We start from the raw sequence: 25758 nt of genomic DNA on the forward strand, positions 1-25758 counted from the left end.
AGACCGCGCGTCTTATGAAACTGATCTCGTCCCCCACGAGCTTGAAACTGACAGCTCCGAAAGCTTCGGTCTCATCTCTCGTTTCTGCCCGCCATCGTGTCGCTATGATTTCACGACGAATATGAATCATTAAGATAACGAACATATATGAAGAATTTTCAAAGATTAGTAAATATCCCGCGCCTCAACATTTTTTGCCAAGTTTTAGAGAATTTCAGTAGGTCCGGCGAATTTTCAGCAAGCATAGACGCTACAGGTTTACGAATTTATCGTGTAAAAGCACGCTGTTTTCAGCGATATAGGAGATAGGAGAGATTTATGAGTTCATGAACGCGCGTATAATGTAAGTATGTATTATGTATTATACATGGGACGGTAAATTCACCGAAGATGACTCCCGAGCAATGATTGCTCAACACATACACACCACACACGCACGCAGACGCGTACAAACACAAAGATATATCTATTCGGCGTACCATTTCTCGGAGCCAATTTATCAACCGTCCAACTTTTTATTGTTATCCTTCATTTCTCCGGCGTGTTTCCTTCCGCGGCCTTTCCTCCGCCAGGATCGAGGAACCCTGCATGCTCGCAACGTTAGCATAGTCCTAGTCGGACCGAGCGGAACTTTTTACAATTCCGCGACCGTCATCGTCAGGGACGAAAGGGTGTTTTACGAGGATTCTGGCCGTCGAGCCTGCAGGGAACCGGCCCTCGCCCTGCCCGAGGCAGAAACTACTTTATGGATACGTTCGAGGGGGTCGACGGGCACCGATACCTTGCTTATTGATCAGAATACTCCGTTAGCAAATTGCGAAAAATTCGCGGAATATCCGAGCTGTGTAACGAGCGTGTGTGAGCCTGAAATAAACCTCCGGTAACGAGATAAGGAAAAAAAAAAAACATTTCAACAAGAAAAATCTTTTCACCGATAAAGGGAAAAATTGAGGAAAGAACCGCGTTCCTGTAATTTTTTCCCTGCAGGGTTTGTATCCTCAAATTCCATGGGGTTGACGTGAAGTATACGAGGAACGTATTACAGGTACGCATAAACATAGGTAAATAGTCAAGACTGATCAATTTGCCGCACGCGTGTGCACTGACAAATTATTTAACGTCACATTGACAAGCCAACTTAACCTCGCTGCATCTGCCTGTATTAATAATTCAGATTGAATAATCGTCCATTTATTCATGCGGTTGATGAGTGACACTCGATCACAGACCATGATGGTATATTCCAACGAGATCGGCAATTAATTCCAACTATTTCATTATAATATTCTGTACTCGTACCGCTTCCGACGTTTCCCCGCATACATCGGTACAGGCAGGTGTCTCTTTCAAATTCATCGCAATTTTCTCCCGCACGATTAGTTTTAAGCTACTCAAAGTGCAAAGTGGAAGGAACAGGAAGAGGAAAAACAAAGATCACACGGCAGCAGGATCGAAGGTTGAATTTACAAGGATACATCGCATCGATCCTCGTGACGATAATGTAACGGCCAATATTTTTTTTCCACCATCTCTGCCCTCGCGACTGCTGCCAACAAAAAGACACATGTATATATATGTATATATATGTGTATGTATATATATATATATATATATATATATAATGTTGGAAGGTACCGGCGAGCTCGTCCAGCTCGGGTTTAATCACTTAGACCGTCTGAGTAGAGCTTGCACGTGAAATATGGTAGCTCAGCACCTGTCCGCCTGGTCGAATGTGATCGGACTGCGAGAGGCGCAACAAAGGCAGTGCAGGAAACTCGGATAAAGAGGGAAGAAAGATCAGGTTTGAGGGTAGAAAGCTGGGGTAAACGAGGGGAGGGAAGCCCGCCGGGGATACGGGCATCGACGTCGCCCTCCCCGGACGATATATCCGCCCTCTGTCAACCCCTTCGATCCCCGGATCCGTGCACGTGCACGTCTACGTGAAAGCGTGTGACGTGCACACATTCGCTTCTCGAAACAGTTACGCGGATTACGCAAGGATTGCGGCGAGGGTGTCGGGCTGATACGGACGGCTGGGTTTGTTACTTATATTACAATTGCTGATGCTAATCGCGTTTGGTGTACCCCTTTTCACCCCGAGGGCTTGGCGAGAAGGATCCCACAAAAGATGCGATTACCGTGTCGAACGTCCTGTGTCGAGTTACGCGAGCGTGTGCAAATTTGAAACAGGATTTCCGGGAATTCCGATGATTTTTTTTCTATTTTACAATTGCAGTTCCTTGACTTACGGAGCCCGTTTTTTTCTGTCGATTTCGTGATTTTCGGAGCTGGCACTGTCTTCCGTTAAATGTCGAATAGCGGAGAAAGGCAACGCGAAAAAGTATCCGCAGACGAGGCCGTAAATTTTCGTTCTTGCCTCGGAGGTTATATCTCAGTGAAGTTATTCGCGTTCATTTTTATGGCGCATAGATAGACGAGTTAAACGTTTATTCCGGAATACCGTGCAGGCTTTTCTGGAAAGTGCTGCTTCAGCTTGGTTTAGCTTCTACGAATATTGGTGAAACAAGTCTCGTTGATGGAAAAAGGGCCGGATGGTTGCTCCGTTCCTTACGAGGTATATTTACCCCTCATCGGTTTCGCCGAATCCATCTGGCGAAGAGAAATCTTCATAGAAATTCAATTTCTACCACCGACAAGGTGCAGTTTAACATGGGTCGAGGGGTGGGCGGACGAAGATAAGAAGATGGCAAGAAGCAGCGGCAGCAGATGGAGCGGCGAAGGGCGGAATATGGACATTCATTATTCATTACATTCATTCCGTTCACTGTCGTACACAAGAGAACGGAGAGGAAAAGCGTTGCGGCGTATTTAAGAAGTGGCGGCTATCCGCACGTTGCTCTGCCATCCCGGCGTTTCGTATGTAAGAATCATAACAAACGCGAGTTGGAGCAAAAATGAGAGTTTAAACAAAGGGACGAGCGATGGCGGTGAACGCCTCTGTGGAACTCGACGGAAAAGCTAGCGAGCCTCTTTTCGTCGGGGCTAAGGGCGCCCTGCAAGTTGACCTGGCGGGTTTCCCAGCCTCTGAAGAGAGAACTTCATTCTTAGCATTGTGGCGCTGATCACACGCTCCGCTGCTACGCGCCGCGCTCAGCTACCTGTCCAATTAAAGTACGAGGGTGCTGAAGAAGATAGAGCTTTTTACGGCGACCTTTCCCACCCGAGGCGGCTAAACCGCCGCTAACCTGACCGTATACCGCCGATACCGAGGCATTGTTTAACCTTTTATGGAGCGTGCAGCACGCTCCGTGGCTCTTTTCTTCAGGAGACGAAATAAACGTCAGTAAATAGTGAGGGGTGAGAGAGGAAGGACGACTTTTGAATCTGACCGACCTTAGTAGAAATGAAAACAGAGTTCTGAATTTAAACTTGGGTTTTTATTTTAATTTAAACACCTACTAATCTCACCAGCTTTCATCCCTGCGATATATATTCGCAAATCAACGAGGAAGAATCGTGTCTTTGTTCAATTTTATTCCAGAGTTCGTCCAATTAATGTATCAATGTTACGCTTCCGATTATCTGTAGCAAAACAACTTTCCAATTTTTCGTCTCCACGCACAATGTGTCATAGCTTGTCTTTTTCGTCACTTTTTATTACAGCGCAACAAACCGGACAGCCTTGATCTTCGTGTTTTCATCATGGTCGTTTTACTCCGTCCTTACACTCACTTGAAAATATGATCGACCGAATCCTCTTTGCAATGTGGACCGAATTCGTTCCGCGGGCTCTTGTTATCCATGAATTTTCCGACGCGTTGTCGAACTTAACCGAAGCTTATAAGACCGTGCAACCCAACCCAAACATGACAGAAATTTCGGATTCGGATCCACGCAGCCCAGGACGTCAAATCAAACTCTCAAGTTACTCCATAATTCGCGGTGAGATTCGGATCTTCCACGGGGTGTCTTTTGTTACCACGGTAACATTCGTACGTTATACACACACATAGAGAACCATTGTGAGCGAGATTGAGCGACTCGGTGTGCTAATGAATATCATTGTGTGGGTGCGCCTCAACGTCTACTGTTCCATTATTGACTACCTGAATACATATAATTCAATCTGCCAAGTAATTGAGAGACTGCAGCCTTGGCTCTCTCTCTCTCTCTCTCTCTCTCTCTCTCTCTCTCTCTCTCTCTCTCTCTCTCTCTCTCTCTCTCTCTCTCTCTCTCTCTCTCTCTCTCTCTCTCTCTGTCTCACAACTCTCGCATTTCTGGCACATGACAAAAGAGCATTAGGGAAACAGCCCATGAGCCTGGGTCACAGGCCAAACAAAGGCCATCTCGGCATGACCCCAGAATCATACTGTTCGTATACCTTATACCACCGAGCTCAAGAAGCCTCGTGGCCTTCGCAACGAGAAATTGATGCTAAAATTATACAAAGTATAAAGTGCATAACTTTCGCAAATGCAAAAGGATCGGAGATTGAAAATACAGGTCCGTATAGAAGGCACGCGGACACGTGTTCTTGCATGGGTATAAAAAAGTTGAACACAAGTTATACCAACCCCGGCTGAAGTGCCACTCGTTGGAGAACCCGACTCGTTCTCTTCGTCGTGGAGAGGCGGAAGCGGACACAGGTATGCTCGAAACTGGAAGTATAGGTACGCCACCACGTTTCGCAGACTTTTCTATATTTTTCCAAAGTAAATAGCCGATGCGTTTCCAGTGATGGCCGTGAGTAGAAATTTGAAAAAAGACCGCGTGTGCGGTACGCGACGACTTCCGATTATCGAGATGACCTTGCGATCCGTCTAGATCCTCCGGAATATCCTTTTCCGGTGAATTTCTATAACCTCGGAAATTGTGGGGGAGACAGAGGAGCCAGAGATGAATGCCGATGCGCGATGTGTGGTACTGATCGGTGGTTTATCGCTCTATTGAGGTATCTCCATTGGTCACCGCTCCTTCAGCGTCTTGGAAATGCTCGGCTCTAATAGCCACACACATGACACAGACGTGAACTCGCGGCATGTGTTACACCCTTTCCTCGCGACCGTTATACCATTCCAGAAGTAAATTGAGTTTTCTCACGCCTATATACGTATGGACAGCATCTTATACCCTATAACGGCCCTCCCAGTGCAATATAGACGGGGGTTAACAGCCGTGTTGTTGACCCTTCAGTCCGCCACGTGATGACCCCGAGTGTCCGACGTGGCTTGCTAACAAGACAATTGTACAGGTACTCCGAAATCAAGATTAAATTTGCACGAGATTTTTTTAAAACATAACATATCTGCAGTTGAATGAAGGATCGTTGTCTCCACTTTTCGTAGGTTCTTGTCACTTCCCATTCACGTAAAATTGTATTATACCAGGTCCGAAAATATGTTGCCAATGTTACATAGATTTTTATCTGTAGACATAAGCTCCCCGTGATATATGTATATATATATATATCGTGATATTGTTTGAAGGGCGGGCATCTGTACACCGTATGTATATATATATATATATATATATATATATGCCTACCTACATTATACGCAACGCGAGCTGGTGAAGTTTTGTTTGATCGAAAATAGCGGAGGGAAGGGGAGAGAGAGAGAGAGAGAGAAAAAGAGAGTGCAAATATTGCCACCCAACGTGTGGACCTAATATTAGTATCTGTCATGTGATAATATATGAAGCACTTTGGTCCAAGCTTGCTGCTGAGAGACGGAGAGACGAAGAGACTCCGCGCGTTTCGCGGTAAAAATGAACGGAGAATATTCACCCTTGAGCGTCGTCTTCGCGGCGGTGAATATAGTAGCGAGAAAGCGTTTCTTCGAATGGAAATATATATCCGCCTGTATGTACGTGTATCTTATACGTATGTAATACCTATAAATGTGCAGAAAATGTATACATAAATATGTATACGTTTAAATAGACGGGTATTGTATCATTGTCAGACCCACATTTTCCTTACAAATTTCTTTCCTACGTAGGTATGTATATGTGTGCATGTATGTACGTACGTACAGAAATATGTCACAGGACCTGCATCGCGTGGTAACGTCTCCCTATCCCTTTCTCTATCTCTCTCTCTCTCTCTCGCTCTTTGCATGCATCATCCTTTAGAGGTCTAAACTCACTTTAGAAGGATGAGGCCAGCGGTCAAGAAACAAACGCGAAAAATTCAATCACGGTTAAGTCATTCGTGGGAAAAGCTGACGAAGTTATAAGAATTGAAGAGGAGAGAAAATTATTGAACAAATGAAACGATGAAGCGAGATTTGTGCAAACAGAATATAGGGAGAAGTGAATCGAGCAAACAATTGTGAAAACGTAATTGGAAAAAGACGTGAAACAAAATACACAGCGGTTGTATAATAATTAGTTTTATTCGTTATCCATACCTCGGTGAGTAGCAAATAATGTAATTCCGTTTAAGAGTTGTTCGTTAATTGTTCGTTTATTTTGTTCCGCAAATAGAAATCTGGGGTGAAATCGAGAAGAGGAACGGGAAAACAATCAATTTCGTTTAATTGGTTGTAAGCCAGGTTCTATACCCTGTACGTTGAATCAGTCTGCATGAGCCGCTGATGCAGAGTTTGGCAAATCTTTCACCCCGCAAGGTAATCAAAAATAACCGCGCAATTACTCGATGCTTTATTGTAACGTTAATTAACTCTCCCCCCCCCCCTCTCTAATCAGCACGCCGCGCATTCGAGAGTAGAAATTTTTTTCCATCCTTGACTAAGCGTTGACGGCGATGCATAGTGAGAAAAACAAAAAAAAAATTAAATCTACGGAAGCACAACGTAACCATATAATATAACAAGGAGAGAGAAAGAAGAAGAGCGTAGACGGAATTGGGGCAGCGAGAGACAGCCACGAGTCCCGTAGTCAAGCGTATGGATGAAATCCCAACATTCCAGTGAGCATGAAATATGGAAAATAAACGTGGTTGATGTCGCGTGGCTCCGACGTTATACTATACTCGGTGTCAAGAGATAAAAAAAGAAAAGAATGAAAAAAACGAGAGAATGAAATAACAGCAACCGAATGAAACTCGAAAACATTCCACGAAATAACGTGTAAGGATATATAGGATCCCCTGGGCGTTAACACGCGATTCGTTCGTTAGGCGAGCAGCTCAAGAATTGATATATCATCGAGGATATCGCTGAAATCCGTGCCCGGCCCCCCGGATAACGATAAATCAGTATTATATGTACATTGTACATACACGTATGTACATGGATGGAGACCGCGTTATAATCGGTGATTCTATGAATTTTCAAATCACGTACTATGCAGGTAATTTTTTTATTTTTTTTCTATTCGCCTTCCTTTCAACCGAGCACCGAGCCTCCTGCACGTACGCGACATTCGCGTACTCGGACGAGAGGAAAGAACACGTAACATAGGTGCACCCCTGCTTCAGCCTGGAGGGGCAATAACAACGAGTAACAACGAGCAGGATCGGAGCTAGGAGAATTGCAGTGGAATTTTTTCGTCCCAACCCCCAATTCGGAATTTTTTTCCGCCCCCTTCCGGAGTGACACCGTGCACTCGCCTATCGCTCGATTTACATACAACGGGCTTCGATGCCCACATGTGAATGTCTCTATATCTGCCGGCGTGATGGTCGCGTACCTTTTAAAAATTCAAATGGTTGAAGGTTGCCTCAAAATTCGTTTGCACAAAGCTCTGTTCGATTCCCGATAACCGGGATGTACCGCGCGATAAAATTCGACGACGATCTCTCCGTTCGAGATTAATGGATAACGATAGCTGACAATGGCATTCCTACTGACACGCGGTTTTTTTTATACCCGTGTGGTTTTTTTTTTTTTTTCCTGCATGTATTATGGCGCTCGAACGCTCAAGATTTGAGATTTTTAATCGTACCTACGCAGTTGTCGAATGACGATATCAATCTTTTCGGCGTGGTTTTTTTTTTGCGGGCAAGGGGTGGAGGAAAAAAAAATACATTTCCTCGAAAATATAATCGTTCGCAAAAATTTTCAACCGCGTAAAACGGGTCGCTATAATGCAATAGAGACCCCCAACGAACGACTCACTTTCACGCCGATTTTGCGGAGCAGTTTTGCAAAGCGCGGGATTAACTAATTTGAAGAAATTGGGTCAGGCTAGTGGGTGGATTCGGTGAAAATATACGCTAAGACCGCTTCGAGTATAAACGCGCGCAAAACTAAATCCAAGATCCTCGCGTTTAATTATGCATATAAGCAAGGAAAATTTTCTATTATATTTTCTGCGTATTATTTCTGTGTAGAAGTATAATAAGATATTGTAGAGAAAAAGCGAATACACCAGCAACGCCGAGAAAATATTCAACAAACGGCAGAAAAAAAAATTATCTGCACGATCCGGTAATTGAAAAATTCCAACAATTTACCCGCCACAAGTCACTTAATTCTCTTTATCGTCATCCGAACAAATAATATTGGTGTTCGTACGTAGAGTCAGAGGTATTATGTGCGTAGAAATTTACATGATGACCAATTTCTCTCGGTGAAAATTATCCACGCGTCACGTTAATCGAGTTATACTTCGATCACACGTTGTTACATACCTGTCTTCATATTTCGTACCTCATCAAGAGTTTCACCTGCAGCTGCAAGTAGAGAGAAAACAAGTCTCCGTACCTTTAGAACCAATTTGGTTGATTTGAATGAAATATTGTTGTCTTTTTCTTCTTTTTCTTTTCATCGCGTGCGCTTTCTCATCCACTTTGCCCGTCTTCTTGTCAATTGTTATTTATAATAATTTGTTCGAGGTTGTCAACCAAACGCCAAGTATATTATCTTTACATTTGTATTAATACAAGGACAAGCCTGGAGGTGATTCTGCACACAGAGTCATGTAGAGAAAATAAAGCTCGGCACTGGGAAAGAAGAGGAAGTAAAAATCGTGGAGAAAGAAAAAAAAAAAAAAACAAGCGGAAGAAAGTTCTGATTCATTCGAAGAGTGTGATTTCGTTTACTTTTTTATTTTCACCTGTTTTTTTTTTTGTTCTTGTCTTTTGTTTTTTCGTTTTTTCTTACCTTATTTTTCGTCGCTACGAATGCAACGGCAATAGTGGCTTATAAGTAGCGTCATGAATAATTCATAGGGGCAAACAAAAGTCTGGATAGCGGTATAAGCAGCCCAGGTAGGTATAATACTTTGTGTATTTTGCAAACAACCTGTACCGACTATAACGCTCGTGCAGAAGCGAGACGCGTCATGTACGCAAGGTAGTATAATAATTTGAATAACGCTTACCATTTTTATTATTTCGCCAAACGAGGACTTTTATAAATTAGCATTTCTATGATATCGCACCGTTAAAACTCTTGTCGTTTTTACACCCCAGGTACCCTGAAATCCGGAAACTTTTTCAGCACTCTTATTAATTGCTAATGAACAAAGAAATTAATCGACTCCTAAAGAGAGCCCAGAGGCTAATACTCTTATTTCGTTATTACTTTCAACACACAAGGGGGAATTGGAACGGGTATTATACGATAATTTGATAATTCAATTTGACAAATCCCGCCGCGAGGTGGGATATTTTTTCTTAATTAAACAACGATATTATTTATACCATGATATTTGAACGAGCGATTACAAATTGAATCATTCACCGCGACGTAAATTTCACATCTAATATCGCGAGCCCATATAAATTACGTCAATTATACCTAGGCACTTGAGGTAGTGCGGCTATGCCTATATATTTACACGCGAAAAAGTAGTTAGCATACCACGGTAAACAGTAATAAGACATTAAAAAAAAAAAAAAAAAAACAATAAAAATGGTGAAAGTGTACATTGACGTGGATTCAATTGGAACATCATAGTCGAGGATCGATTCGTTTCATCAGGACTGAATGCCTGTATCTACTAGATGAATTTCGGTAATGATATTTGATCAACGTTTGCGGTCATGATCAACCTCGGCACACACATAAACCGAGTTTTATTTGCTCAAGCGCGGTCCGTTGTAACAATATCGTCAAGTGGAAAAAAAAACTCGCGCGCCGAAAAGATGAGACCAAGAAATACTGTAAGCCCGCAGATCGAAAAGAGTTTCATCACCTGAACATAAAGTAAATCTAATTTCCTGCAGGCCTATAACGACGATGCAACCTATTACGAGAGCATGTTGTTTATAACATAAGCCGCCAATTTCCTCTTACAGCTAATATCACTTTTGTATCAATTTCCCCCGAAATAATTTTACAAAGTATAGACATGGTCGTATCCGGGAAACAACGAAAAGGCAAACGTGCGTCGCTAACGCGTGAAAAGATCACACGATCGATATGGATTATTCCCATATAACCGATATCGCGAAATTGAAAATTACGTTTATATCCGTGTTTTATCGTGCCTGCGTGTTTTTTATTTTTACAGGCGTTCCTCGCACACATCCCGTGAAATTTCTCAGCGAAAGCTTATAGAGCTACTCGTCGAAATCCGGATTCGCCGGTGTTCGCCTGGGTAACATTGTTACTCTAATCTCGCGTGAGCCGGATAAAAAGACATGGGAGGAGGAGGAGGAGGTAGGTAAAGGTAGGCAGGATATCTTTCTGTGTACGGAGAGATTACTTCTCGCCGAGCTCGCTCCCAAAATGTAATAAGCTTGATGGACGGGATCTCTTAACCCACATTAGACACGTGGAATCACATGTCCCATACGCCTTGTGGAGGGAGGGGGCAGCTTTGCAAACAGCAAACGAGTAAACTTGTTTAGCCCTAATTTTGTGGCGACGAATCGGTTCGCTGAATTATGCAGCGGTAATTTCGCACTCGTGTAATTTTCGCGCCATTGTCGAATATTCAATTTTACCTCGTTGCACCGACGTTGATTCGACGCTGTCAAAAAAATGCCAATATTGATTTGACTACAGTGAAAATTCATTTCAGTTATCTTGTAGAAAATGGACTTTTCAATGAAACGAGTGATCGTAAAGTGAAATCGAAATAACGTGATAGATTTCTAACCATTTTGTGAAGATTTGAAATTACGCATAAATATCCGAGCTTTCGTTTGCGATTTCAGTGTCTCTCTTTGATTTCGTATTTTTCAAGAGAACGATTGATATGCTCACGAGTGTAATAATTTGACAAATTTATACTTAATCCACGACTGTCTCGTAATAAAATCAATGAAAAGTATCAATATTTGGTTTACCAGCCTCTTTAAATTCGTAATCTTACGACTAGATTACGGCTTGTACTAATATACATTTCACCTCCTTCTTTCATCGTTCAGCCACTGGTACGTTAATACGACACGCCCGACGTACGCCCTTGAATTTTCATCGGAGTTACAGTCAAGCTTCCCGGGCATCTTCCCATTCGTACAGCCGAGTTCAAAGGCCTTATTTCGTCCCAACGTGCCAGCGGCTCCGAGACTCTTAACGCGAATGCGTGCGTGGAGCTCAGAAACGGAGTTAAGGATCTTCGAAGCGGAATGATCATCCCTGGTCCTCCCGAAGGGTGATGCCGTGCCAGGCGTTGGTTCTAAACGTCCCGAGCTTGCAGGGGTCTTCGAGCCGGAGCACAAGTGGCCCTCGTCAAGATTAATTAATATTAGTGTGGGGTTTGCGTAATATAATGCAGAGGGCTAGCTGCGAGGGCGTAGGGTAGGTACAATTCCGAGTGAAATTCCAACGGATTCTATCACCGTTAGACCATAGAGCCAGACTGTTGTGGAAGTAAATCGCTTTCGCCGCTCCTAACCATCCCGATTCTCCGACACCTCGCGCCCGTGCCTTTTGCCTCTCGACTCTGCATAGACTCCGGATTTCGCTCCTCGTTTCGAAGACTCGTTTCGCGAAATGGAGAGACGACGAAAGTATCTACGATCCGTACTGTAGCTCCAGGCCCGGCTTCGGGCTGCTTTGAGTTCACCGAAGTTGGATTTCGGAAAATTTCCACCGTAGTCGAAACAGCCCGACTGATAACCGGACTCTAAAATCCATCTGTCGAGACTGTAACACGACGCGTTCAACAGTCGAGCGTACATCGCTTACGTCGTCAACAAACACGACCGAACGAAATCTCATATTGCACAAATACACCGCCGGCGGTTCTTGATCTCCAAGGTTCATTTCGTGTTTATGTCTATCAATGATGCCAATTAGCCAACGTTTTTTGGCCTTGCACGTGCTTTGACGATCGCTATATTCAACCGCTTTCAAGGCTCGGATGACATTTTGAGAAAATGACTCCAAGACGACGAGGAGCTGCTGCGGAACCTCAGCAGGGTTGAATGCGAGGTGTCGCGATTGTAGTTAAATTGTGAAGCGGTTGAGGCCGTTGTTAGACGGGGCGTCGAATGGCAGCATTGTGACATTCACCCCTGACCCACTCTCGCATCCCTCTAGGTAGCGGTTGAACAAATACGCGACATAGTGGAGACTGTAGCGGATAGCGTAAAAGCAGCATGACCAGTATGTGAGCGTGCGGTAGGTGGCTCTGTCCACGAGAAACTACGCAGCGACAGTAGCTAAACATCAGTGTTTATGCTGGAGCTTTGCACCGATACCGGAGCGCAAAGACTGTGCAGTCGGTGTCTGCATTAGAGCTTTGCAAAGCGCCGCGATCGATGGCCATGTGTTAACACGTGTATGAGACGGATTTCTTTTTTTTTTTTTTTTTTGTCATTGTATTTTTTCTTTTTCTTTTTCAACGGTAGATCGGGGCGCATGAACAGTGTTTGAATTGAGTCGTTAGGAATCCGATCCCTACAGCTTGAATGGGAGAGTGAAAAAGGACGAATGTAACATAGCTACTGATCATGTGTCGGAACGTCGACTCGTATTCCCGGGGTGAAAAATCGCGAGGTTTTTATCACGTAACGTGAAGTCACGATTTTTTAGAAGGAGAACTAAAAAGCATCGTCGGAATGTTGTCGAGAGACAAGCAGGAATTTTCGTCGGATAATAACGAAATGCCATCGCGAATCGATTCTCTTTGCTTTAACGTCGTAGATCTGTAGTTGAGGCGTAGCGTTACACTCACACGACTAATCCAATTTCAAAAATCTACCCCGCGTCACGATTCGCTGAATCGAAGGTTTGTCGACGAAGATTAAGGCCGGATTTAAATGAAGTTGCAGACGAACGCGATTCGCTGCGATATTCTTTCATGCATTAATGGCTTTACAACATGTTGTCAAAAATGGAAGAGAACGCGACCCGAAAAATTGCGCAAATAGTAAACCCACTTTGGATGTTATACGGAGAATTGAACACGTCACATTTTTCAGAAGATCACATCTCGAACCGATGTGAAAAACGAATTTTCACGAATTTCCGGAAGCAGTTTCACATTCGCGATATTCCTTACCCAGGATTCGGATTAAGCTTAAAAATATCCGTCGTTGTAAATCCCGTCGAAGGAAATGGAGTAGGATTTCCTCTTTCACGTCCCGGAGTATCAATTTCGTTCACTTATTCAACTTCCGTTTTCAGTTCTCCATATCACCAAAGAATGTCGGACCAAAGTACCTTACACTGCTCCTGACGAGTATCGCTTTCGATATACGCTTGCAGCGTGTGCCCGATAGAGAAATGTGATTCGCCGCATTCGCACAAAGTTTCCAAAATAATAAATAATAAAAAAAAAAAAAAAAACCAAGAAACGGAAATCAACAACAAAAAATGTCACAAGGCAAGTAACCTTTTCCATCCTCAGCTGCAGATTGCGATCAATGTTAGTTCGAAGATGTAGCCGCCGATCGATTCGTATGAAAAAATCGCTGAAACGCCCTGATTCGGTGCGAGTCTTCTTGGGCGAGTGAAGGGGTAGGAAGTGAATAAGGGTGGAGCCAGAAGTATCCCCAGCGTCTGCGCCTGTGCCATGAAGGCGGACAAAACAGGCGAGGGAAGGAGAAGACGTCTATCCGTAGCGGATTACAGGAAGCTAAGCTGTGTTTATTTGTCACATTTGTCACGCGACTCAACGGCAAATCGCATCTGCTGTTTCTACGGGATTAGAAGATAAAAGGTAATTGTCCTCGGTTGTATACCGGGATCCCCGTGCTCCTCGTGTAACAGGCTTAGCTGTGTATACTGCACGTATACATATGTATATGTGAATGTAGACAAGGATCGCATTGTGCTCGACTGTGTTTACTACACTCGGAGACTCCTTCGTTTTCCTTCCTCGAAGCATAGCGCCAGGAATGCCGACTGGCTTACCTTCTTCTCGGACTGCTCCAGCTATGCCGGAAGCTTTCGGAAGCCCCGAGGCTTTCAGTATAACAAGGTTATTGTTTATTTATTTGTCGGGGTAAACTCAATTGCTGCGATATGAAGAATGTACACGGAACTCACTGTTTTGTTCGGTGTGTTGAGGATAAATGAATAAAACGAAAAAAAAAAGATCAAGGAGGAAAAAATCAAATTTCTCACGTTTGACACGTTTAACATACATGTCCCTGCGAAAATGAAGCGTCGTGAATAATAGCAAATTGACTGCTGTGCGGAAGAAGAATTGGAGAATGGGGAAAGAAAAAATTGAGAAAAATAATTCCGTTATATAAAATCACCCTACACGGCATAACATGTATGCGTATATAAATATATGTAAACATTTTACGAAGCGAGACATGCAGGCTGAGTGCGGGATTTTGATCTTAAGATTCTTCCGGATCTTCGAGCACGCGCAGCCGGGTAAAAAGATGTTTGTAAAAAGATCATCCGGCAAGTTTTGAATCTTTACATCCTGCAGGAGGAAAGCCGAGTACCCTACTCATGTTTGGCTTTCAGCAAGACAGGCGGGTATAAGCAGAAAAGAGCTGGAGTAAATGCTCCCCCAAGTTTGATTCGAATCAGTGTAATTCGAGGGGGAGGAAGACGAGAAGGTTTTGAATTTTCTACAAGTGCCAATCGAAACCAGGATGCTTTAGCAAAGGAGCCCAAAATTTCCCCGAGCTTTGACGACGCAGCGAAAGACTTTAACGAGGCAAGTAGGCACAAGGGAAAAGGGAGAAGCCGCAGGAGAGCGGGAGGAGAGGAGAAAAGCCTCTTCGACTTTGACGCGTCGTTTTCCGAGGCGCAGGGATCGAGTCAACCTCGCGCTCTTGCAGCTCCTCGTCTTTTTCTCCTCCCCTCCTTCATGTCCACATCCCGTTAGGGCAAGGGTATTATTTATTTATTTATTTATTTATTTATTTATTTATTTTCAAATCCTTTATACGCTACTTAACAATTAAATTTCACTTGATTTTAACCGCATTTATTAGTTTTAGTTTTACTTATAATTTATATGCAAATAGGCTTTAAACTGATTCGTTTCCGAAAGTACCACGTTGAGGCATTGAACCAGGGATTGTGAACGAGGAAATTGCACATACGCGATTATTTCAACTTTCGTTGGATTTTTGGGATGAATTATTACAGTCGTAGTCAAATTTGGAAGCTATGGTTCAGCTGTTATGATAAACCCGCGATATTGCGGAAGGGATTCGTCCCGTGCCGGAGGAAGATCGGGCGGATTATATAAAGAAGTGTCCGGGTCGTCTGGACGTCCATTTAACACCCAGCTCCGCTTCCTCTTCCTCGAAGCTCGTCAGTGGTACCAAAATGCATAACGCGATCACCGATTCGTTTACAGCGAAGCTCGTCCAAAGCTGAATTGGCCAATCATCAAGTTGGACGGCGTTTAGCCGGCCTGATTGGCCATCAACTATAGATAACTCGATTCGTGCGAAATGGTCTTGCTGCGATGCCAAACAACCGCGAGCCTCTATTTCGGTGAAATTTTATTTGAAAACCGGCTGTTACGCGAACCGCCTATCAAACGGACGCTGACGCATTGCTGCACGTTTTTCAAAATCATCGCTTACCCGCGAACCCGTTCGGATGTAGGTATACAATTACCCGCGAAATAGGGAAATTGCAAAATGGCAAATAACGAAAGAGGAGCGCTCTTGCTGGATAACCGCGTGACTGGTGGATTCCCCCGTGTCGTTTCACTCGCACATATTTCGCAAGCTCATATGCGCTTGAAACCCTCGACCTGCTAACCGGATCACTGCGGTTGCGTTGAATTATTTACATAATTTTAATCAACTCGGTGCCTGCTGTTCGTTGTATCCTTTGTCCAAAAAAATATTCATTCACTTTTAATTATCCAAGCAATGTTAAGCAAAGGGGAAAAAGACCCGGGAAACGAATCGAATTTTTCGGTTTAAATAACAAAGTACGAGTCGGGTAGTAAACATTTTCGTGCAATAAGTGTACCGGAAAACCTCAAGACTCGAATATGAAGACGCACGAAAGCGTTCACCATTTCTTGAAACACGCCTCTTCGCTCATTCGCTTATAAAAATCAATTCAGTACTTAAAATGTGATTACTTACCAAAACTGCAACATTGAGTCACGTCAGTTTGGCATTGAGTTGTCACGATCACCGAAGAGGAGCTTCTTTCTAGAATACCTGCTAGAAACGAGAAACAAAATTTTTTAAATAATTTCACATTCTTTCCAGATAAATTTTAGAGAGAATTTTCAAGTTGATGAATCGTTCAAAGAGCACTAAAAACATGTGGTTTTACTGTTTTCGAAAATTTTGCACTAGTTATCATCAGGATTAAATAACATATTAGCGTCCACAAGTTTCCAGAGTTGAACGAACGAAAATAACGAATATTTCAAACCGTTCGATAAATTGTATTGAAAAATTTTTTCCCTGAAAAGAATTCCGATTAATGAAGATAATCCCCCGAGGTTTCCGTGTGTGTTCGAGATTTTTCCCGTAGGTCGAACGACGTACTTGACAGGTACAAAACATAAAGGCGAATAATGTCAAGATCGAGATAATACGTCGGAGGTAAACAGGAAAGATTTACCGCGAGATCAGCCCTGGAAGTAGCCAAGTGGAAAATTCTGGGGGTTCGGGTAATTCGGTGAATTTTACGAGGAGCCCGTTGAAAATTTAACGGCAACAAACACGGGGTGAATTGCCGGGGCTGCACCGGCGCCGACGACGCAAGATCGCGTGTGAATTATCACAACAGGTAGCCCTGCAGGCTTTGCGCGGCTAGTAGTTAACTTCAATTTGCTAAATTACGGGCGTATAAACGGCGCGGGCCTAATCGTAGAGCGGTAAAAGCGTCAAGAGCGCCGACAACCTGAGGGAGGAAAAAGAAGGTTCTTCGTCCGGCAATAAAGGTGATTTTTCAGCAGGATCGACCGAGTCGTTTTTTCGGATCTCTCTCCTATTTTCAGATCCTTGTGTAGCCGGACTCGTAAAAGTTTGATTCCGTCTGCAGTTCGAGTTGGGGAATTTTTTTCTTGTTTTTCTTGTTTTTTTTATTTTTTTATTTTTTTTATTTCTTGCGTACATCTTTTCCCAGAGGCGCTTTGCGTCCTCCTCAAAAAGCGAGATACGATTCTGTCGACGAACTTTGGAACCGTAAAAAAAGACGGGTTTTACGAGACGACAACACTGACGACAACTTAGCATTGAAATGAAAAAAAAAAAAACAAAAATAAAAAAATAATCCGTTGCGACGATGTCAGGAGAGAAAAGTTCTGCTCGTTTTATTATTTTAAAAATTTCGGTGTTCAACGTTCGCAGTGCAGCGGTTTGGTGAAGCACGAGTCGCAAATTAGAGCTACAGAAGAAATCAATTTTCCAAGTTTAAACGACAGCGTGGCTGTAACAGCTTTCGGACCTTTTATTCAAGTGCCGTACGAAGTAATTATAATATCTACCGGTCCGCGTCTGATCTCCTTCCTTGTGAAATCGGTTATACCTACCGATTCTTTTACATCGGACGAATTACCGTAAGTGTAATGCTCTACTGATTCGCCGCCGTCGCTGTAATTTTTTTTGCATCCTCGGTACCCGGTATCCGCCGGAGCCGTTCCAAACGTTGAATAATCACCGATACTGTTACAACAGCGCTGAAATCTAAAGTCGATTAAATAACCCAGTAACACAAAGGCGGTCGCGCCTGATGTAAACTGGGGTGAGAGTCGCGTAAGTAAGAAATAGAAAAAAACGAAAAAATTTTGTCCAGTAATCGTTTGAAACAAATCGAATCCGCGATTTCTCAAACTATATAAACGCCGGTACACTTTTGTCCAGGTATCAGTTTTGACAGAGTCACTTCACCGGTCTGATACAGCAAACATGGCGTTCAAGGTGCCGCACTTACTCTAATATTAGTTCAACGCAATCAACAAATCAGTGTCGCACGCGTCGATTTAAATCCAAAATATCGGCCAGAGTTATTAACAGCTTTTCCCGAGTTATCGTCGCCGAACTGTTTTTAAATTCGTCGCGAATTTCTCTGCACCGTCTTTAATAACCTTCGTTTTTTCCCACCGGCTACGCGTTTATATACCATTAACGGACGAGACGAGTTTAACAATCGCGGGAAAAGAAACCCGCGCGGCGGATTTAATTGTCTCTTGGAAATAATTAGAACAAAACGAAACAGCTAAACTGTCTATGGAAGAATATAATATGTATATATATATATACATACACTGCGGCCATATACCAAAATTATCCTCCGGCATGTCGACTTAATAACAGGTTGCTAACCGAAACCATACCGCTGCAGCGTTAAATTAAAGCAGCGAGCTTGCGCGTCCATTTTGACAGAAATTACAGCAAATTTTCGCCCCTTCAACCGACGCTCAACCACGACTGTGTTCAACTAACTGGCTTAACCAACGTGCACGCGGTCCAGCAGCCGCCTTTTCACCGCCGGATAATTAGAACGAACGGGTTGATCAACTCCGACCGGAATTAATTAAGAGAGAATTATTCACGGCTAGCAAAAATTTTCGAGGAAAAGCTTCGGTCATTCCAACCTGACAAACGTTTTTTCCCCCCCACAGCTGGTCCCCCTGCTTACGATGTTGACGTTGGGTATCGTGACTCGATGCACGACGGCCCACAAGGCTCACTCCTTCCAGCATTACCACGGGCCGGTGGAAGGCGAGGGTGTGGAGGTCGTCTGGAAGGACAAGCACGGCCACGAGGACCACGATTTCAAGGCTCACCCGAAGTACGAGTTCGCCTACGGAGTCGAAGACCACCACACGAAAGATTTCCACGGACAGAAGGAGCACCGAGACGGTAAGATCACATTTTGACGTTCCTTGCTTCACGGGAGAACGATCCCCTCTGGTACCAACCGAATTCATCGTCATCGTCATCGTCGTTATTATCGTCATTCCATTGCACCGTGTCCAGGCAAGGACGTGGCCGGTGAATACACCCTCCACGAGCCAGGCGGCAACGTCAGGACCGTCAAGTACCACGCCGATCACCACGGTGGGTTCCACGCCATCGTACACAACAGCGGTGGCAACGACCACTCCGGAGGGACTTACGGTGGTCATGGACACGGACACGGACACGGACACGGACATGGACACGGGCACGGACACGGGCACGGACACGGGCACGAACACGGACACGGTCATGGCCATGGCCATCACTGATCGAAATTGAGCGGCGAAGGAACTGTGATAAGAAACTTATCCCTCTTGACACGTTAATAAATTATTTTCACCCCTCCGAATGCAGAAAATTTCTTACTCCTACCTCGGTTAGAGCAAAAAACACGCGGACGAACTGGCGCGAGATAAAAGGGGAACGAAACGAGCCAGCTTCGCGGTTCCTTCGTATTTCCATACTCCACGAGTATACTTCCTAATATTGGTGTACGGTTAAATTATTATCGCTCGCGTTTCGTCGACAGTCGAACTCGCCGGAATTTCAACATTGTGAAAGATTTTTTTCACGATGTGTTACGAAGAATAACATTTCGTGCTTGCGTGCCTTCAGTGGCTTTTCAAATAATACATGTAACAATGTTGAACGGAGTTAATTGATTGGTATCCTACTCGTAGTATGATATTGTGTTCGAAGACTGTCGCCCAATTTTAAGAGACGGGACAAAAATATGCCAATGTAATTTTGGAAATTGAAGAAAAATATTATACCAACAAATTTTTCACCCCTGGTGCAGTATGGCAGAGCCGACCGCGGATATTCTCGCGAAACGAGCTCATAAAATTCGGTGTAATTATTTCATAATATAATTCCCAACGATATTTTCAGGCTCCGTTGGGGTGCGGGGGTTTGATCATTTTGATTGTTTTTTTTTTATTCACTCTCTCTCACTCCTCTCACTTTTCATTCTTCACCCCAGCGGTAAGCGATAATAAACCGCCGCTATTCACCACCCTGGATATATACATATAATATACGAAAATCAAGAGCCAAAGACTGCAGAAGCGGAATCAACGCCAAGGCCTTGCGGGCAAGTTTGAATTTTCCGTACACTCCGGTTTTCCCTGAAACCCTAATTGAAAGAGCCCGCGCCCCGCTAATGGCTTCGAAAATAATATACCTCATGGCCCACAACTAACTGACAAACAGTCAAGTCCGCGAAATTACCAGGAAAATAAATGAGCTTTCACGTGACGTGGTTTCCACCCACGTATATATATATATATATATATATATACACATCTACAATGTATATATTAATCGTTTTTATACGTTGACCAAGCACAATTAGCGTAAAGAAAATTCAAACAAAACGCTTGCTAATTCCTTTTTCGTATTATTTTGACAGCCGTGCTACAGCCGTTCTGATTAATTAACGTTCGGTAATCCAACGAACAAGTAGGAGAATTTATTCATAAGCGGCTTATATAGTATGCCTTCATAATGCGTGTTAGGTACTTTTCATCAAAGAGATACATTTCGCTATACCTAGATTTACGTGACCTCTACGAACTAGCAAAAGAGCTTTTACGCTAATCCCAAGTGGCTCGAAAGCGCGCGATTGAGCAAATTTTAAGCAATTGATATTTGTTTGCCCGTAGGTATAATATTATTCGGAGAGCGAGAGCGAGAGGGAGTTTGAACAAAAGCCCGCCGGGAACCACTCCGCAGATCCCGAGTAAATACATCATTACACGTATACATACCTGACAGGTACACGATATATATGTGTAAGTGTGTATGTATGTATATATATATATATACACGCTATATATATTGTACAATCAACAAGGAAGGAATAAATAAAATTAGTCGGCGCGAGCAGCGAAGGGTGGGTAATCAAAGATTGATGCTCGTGCTTGCCGGCGCTCGTCTAATATCAGTCAAAAGAGTGATTGATTGGCATATTAAAGCCTTTTACAAGCGGCTCGTAGCAAAAATCCTGGATTACGAGCCACGCGAGTGAGTTTAATCTCCGAGTATAGGCGAAGGAAAGGCCGCGCGGCGTAAGGCCCGCGGCATATGTTGCGTTTTTACTCGCTGCAGGCCCATTTACCCATCTCAGCTGCCTGCAGCGACTGTCCCCCGCGTTAAGCGTGTTCAACCTTACGTAGTCAGCAATATTCAAAAACCAAGATCACAGTTCACGTGTTCTCAAAGCTACCCTAACGCCGATAATTTGTCACTTTCTGACAGGTTTTCTCCATCCGCACTCCAGCCAGCCCGCCGCTAGTGTTTCGCCTCGCTTTTCGAATATAGATCGAGGGTAAAAACACGGATAAAAAATGCGAAAAATTCAATTCCAAGAGCCTTCGGGATTCGCGGTCCGCGCAACGCGAGACGATCAGATTCCGAGCGAGTTCTTCTCTTCTACGAGTATTTTACACGTAAATACACCTATCGGGCCGAACATGAAAGGCCAGAGTCGAGTCTACGCTGTAAATTTTATCCAGATCGTCCTCGAGTGACTTTGACACCTTTCCCGAAGGTTCAGAGCTATTTTCCGCCTGTTACGTCACCGACTATGCCCTGCACGTGGGGTCGCGTATAACCTGCAGGATCGGAATTCACCGTCTTCGCACGGTTTAATGAAGGCTTCACAAGCCATCGCTGTGCCAAAATTTTCTTCAGCGAGTCGAATTCCTTGTTGGAAACGGGGAGGAGACTGCAAGTCGGAAGGGTGAAAGTCGCATCAATCACCGCGCGTTTCGGTTCCAAGCTTCCACACGGCACTTCCTCTCAACGCGTGACGTCGCGGCGCGCAAACCCCGCATAACTGAACCCTTTTTGCGACGACGAGCACGCATGCATGATTCACTTCGATTCTTCGTTCATCCCAACTGAATTTACACACACCGGAAAATTTCGGGAAGAAACTGGAGAGCCACAGAAGCTTGTATTACGTCCGAGTCCCCGCGGCGTAATCTTGCGACACCCTGATTGTTCGATCTTGATCGATAGATCGTCCAACCAGACCGGAAGCTGCAGAACCGTAACGGGGAACAACAACTTCCGAGAAAGGCGCCATCCGTGACGGGACTAATCCGGCCTGTGAGCGGCGAGACGTTTTGATATTCAAGATCTCGAGCATGGCTGAATCGCTTCGAGATTGTCACTTTCCGGTTGGCCCGGAGTCGCGGGGTCGTAAATTTAACGGTGGCAACGTCTTCTTCGTTGCGCCCTCGACGCGCGGGGCACAATAGCTCAAAGACCGTTTCGAATATCGCCGAACTTTTCTCCCAACGACATTCGACTACAATGGCACTTCGATGCCGAGTTTCCATCTCTCGTACACGTCTCGACACCTATAACCTAGCGTTATACATATCGATACCTGCATCCCCGCGCCCAGCTCTCTTCCATATAAATACGGCAAGTGTGCGCGATCGCTGGACGGTAAAAAATTTCTCCCGTTTCACCAGTTTTATACTTTAAGCGAAGATGTTCAATCTCGACTTGGCCGATATGCGGTTAACCAAGGAACTCGCGGCGGTCAGTCACGATCCGTGACCTCCAACAGGCGTGGTCCCGGGCTGCCCTCGTTTGACCGTAAGCAGTCGAATCACCCCTACACGACCAATCAGGAGAATCCTCGCGACGATGCTGAACGGATGCTCCCATCGCCCTGGAGGTCTTTCGTCGACACAGGTATCCGAGTTATCCGACCGTTGCTGCGGCACACAGTCGTCAAGGTGTTTGCACTGCGAGAGTTTCTGCTCATGCGCGATGCCTCGATCCCCGTATCGTCGGCAGCTTCCGACTGACACAATGTGGCCAATTCAAACGAAACTGTTTACATATGTGCATAACGTACCGTGCTCATCGTACTGCAGGGATTGTGGGTCAACTGGTTTGAGTAAACGCGTCGGGCATGTCGATTCAGAGCCTGCGGTCGGACAATCGCATACGTTTTTACGTATATGTATAGCTGTGTGTGCGGAGAAGCACGTGTCAAGCGAGAGAGAGAGAGAGAGAGAGAGAGAGAGAAAGAGAGAGGAGAGGAACGGCAATACAGAGGCGAAAGAAAGCGTGGAAGTAATGTGAGGGGAATTTATAATAACCGTGTTAACATCTGGGGTGATAAAAATGTTAACTTAAATTCATTTTTATACACGCAGCGACCGAAAGTGGAATCCCGGTGAGGTGCATCGATACGCAAAAGCTGCACGAACCTTGTGATACGTGCTGGAGTACGTTTGGACGAATGGTGTGAAATTTTTTTATTCGACGATCAAGAAAACCTCTTTTGAAGGGTATGAATAATTATTCTCAAAAATCTGTTAACCCGGACGAGAATAGAACGGGCAAATCTTTGCTATCGCTAACGATATCGAATTTTGAGATGCTTTGGGACCTGCCGCGGTTGATGGGAAGAATAAGTACAAAGCGATGCTGAGGTAAATTCTAACCGCCTTACTTAAGTAGGTATATGGTTTTCTGACTCTGGAGTCCGGTTCAGGATATCCGGGTATTTCAATCGTGGATCATTTACGGAGTTGTTACAGTGCGAGACGAGTTCAACTTCTGTAGACTCAACTAAGGACCAAATTGCCTCTCCGATTCAGGCGTCTGAAATCTTAGGTAACGCGAACTTTTCGCGAAATAAATTACTTCGCATCCTAACGATATTATTATCCTCGTCTAAACGATAACTTGACTGAATTTTTCATTACTGATTACCGTTTTCGCAACCCTTCGACGTGAATCGCAGTATTAAAAAGTGAAAATACAGGTTTTCAAGATCTACTCAAGGATTTCAAGAGTTCCGCAGAAACGATGGTTGTTAGCGAGTAAAAGGAGTTCAAGCAGATCGTAAACGGCCAGAATTTTGTTCCGGGACGATCTTCATTTTCGTAATACGACCGTGTTGACAAACGCGCAGGACACGTGACCCGGATAGTGTTTAGGACCGATGAGTAGTACCGGAACTAAGCAAAAATTCGACTTTTCTCGTAAAGTTGAGGGTAGCAAAGCTGGGACATGTGCACGTAGCAGAAACACAAGGCACGTATAGGTACGTAACTATATATATATATATATGCATAAAGAAAACAAAAAGGTTGGAACAACTGACTGCTGCAGTGGTTACAAAAAGTAAAAAAAAAAAAAAATAGTTTCGGATGAGGTAAAAATAAAGGCGAAGAAAATAGGAGAAAACGAGTAGCGGTTAACGAAAAAGAAAATAAAGAAGCCCTAAACAAGACCGTAAAAGGCAGCTCTTGTCCCCCGGTTACGACCGACTTTATCGCCTAGTCTGACCTGCCCGTGCCGCGAGCCAAAATTGAGCGTCTCCCCAACCTCAGACGTTCGCATACGCGCCATTCATTAGACCGCCCTACTAACTTAATTGAAGACACCCTATATATCAGAAGGGGATATTATGCCTACCCCTGCCCACCACTCCCGTCCAGAGATCCAAACTACTAAGGGGCAGTTTGTACGCTCGAGGCGCGCACCGCCCGCGCCGCCGGGCCCATTCGGAGGTTCGGATATTAAATTACAGAGGCACACGGTCCGGACCCGGCAACTCCCCGTATAAGCGTCGACTGGTATCCAGCCTAGCGAGTACGGCCGCGTTCTACATCCATCTAGGAGCGGAGGGTCGACGCAATCTTAAGAAATCTCACCCCTGACCCGGTCCCGGCCCCCCGAAGGGACCGGAAGCGAGGTTTCGCAACTACGAGGAGGACTCAATTTTTCCACCCTAACCGCAACCCCTTTTACTCGCGTCTCGCTAGCTACACTCGTCGTGGTTGCTCTGTAGATTAAGTAGATATTTATAATATTCTCCGGTAACAAGCTTTGCGGGAAAGGAAAAAGGGCTTATCTCCCCGTAATGAGCTTAACTTTGCGGTTATATGTATATACGGTATATGCGTTAAAAAGTTACGAGCTTGCCGAGTTCTGCCGGATTTTTTGCTTACCGTTCAAAGCGGAGCTGCGCGAAAGGAAATTAGGAAGAAGGAAGAAGTCCGAAAGAAGGGGTGAACTCGCATCAGCTCGTTTTACGCCGCTTATTAACGACCCTCGTACGGTTGATCGGCGGTCCTCCGCCTCTCGTTATTGGCCATCGACTGACGAAGGTGAGAAAACCGTCAGCCTCGGCGGTCTTGCAAAGATCGGCAAACTGTCCGCCGGAATTAGTTCGATTTTTGGCATGGCATTGGGGCCAACTTCCGGTGACAGTAATCCCGACTCTCCGGTTCCTCGGTTCCGTATAACGAGCGAAACGACGTCTGATACAAGTAGCGGTGAAATATTTTTCAGGCTAATTATTGGAAAGCGCAAAATCTCTTCTCTCTACGGTTGGTACGTATGATGTTAATCTGGGAAACAGCTGATAAGATGCCCCGCAGTTTATATAACGTAACGTGAGCCGCTGCTCGTCGAAGGCAGTAGGTTTCATTCAATTAAGGATACCTACTTCGCTCGAAGTTGTACCAAGCTTGCCAAGTTTATCGACACGGTTTTCGTCCACGCGCGAAAGCGATTTTCATCCACATTGCAGTTTGCTG

The 25758-nt window shown here is 44.5% G+C and overlaps 2 protein-coding genes across 4 annotated transcripts in view; one reads left to right on the plus strand and one right to left on the minus strand.

The window, feature by feature from the left end:
* Nucleotides 1-25758, minus strand: part of LOC107218940 (kin of IRRE-like protein 1) — a 139614-nt gene that overhangs the window by 36475 nt on the left and 77381 nt on the right. For 2 of the 3 annotated variants that reach the window (XM_046742531.1, XM_046742529.1), the window contains exon 3: nucleotides 16346-16426. The gene's annotated coding sequence lies outside the window, so the exon portion shown is untranslated. The remainder of the gene's footprint in view (nucleotides 1-16345; nucleotides 16427-25758) is intronic. The other variant, XM_046742530.1, reaches the window with a different exon arrangement.
* Nucleotides 18075-19529, plus strand: LOC107218987 (kininogen-1-like). Its single transcript, XM_015657038.2, has 3 exons — nucleotides 18075-18136; nucleotides 18841-19081; nucleotides 19199-19529. The coding sequence occupies exons 1-3, from the start codon at nucleotides 18125-18127 to the stop codon at nucleotides 19447-19449; spliced, it is 504 nt and encodes a 167-aa protein (XP_015512524.2). The 5' UTR covers nucleotides 18075-18124; the 3' UTR covers nucleotides 19450-19529.

Source organism: Neodiprion lecontei, chromosome 6 (genome assembly GCF_021901455.1).
Source record: "Neodiprion lecontei isolate iyNeoLeco1 chromosome 6, iyNeoLeco1.1, whole genome shotgun sequence".
NCBI lineage: Eukaryota > Metazoa > Arthropoda > Insecta > Hymenoptera > Diprionidae > Neodiprion > Neodiprion lecontei.

What these genes read in the sequence shown, in the direction of transcription:
- LOC107218987 (XM_015657038.2), top strand. An exon ending in ACAGAAGGAGCACCGAGACG is followed by an intron (nt 19,082 to 19,198) that starts GTAAGATCACAT and finishes CACCGTGTCCAG; the next exon opens with GCAAGGACGTGGCCGGTGAA.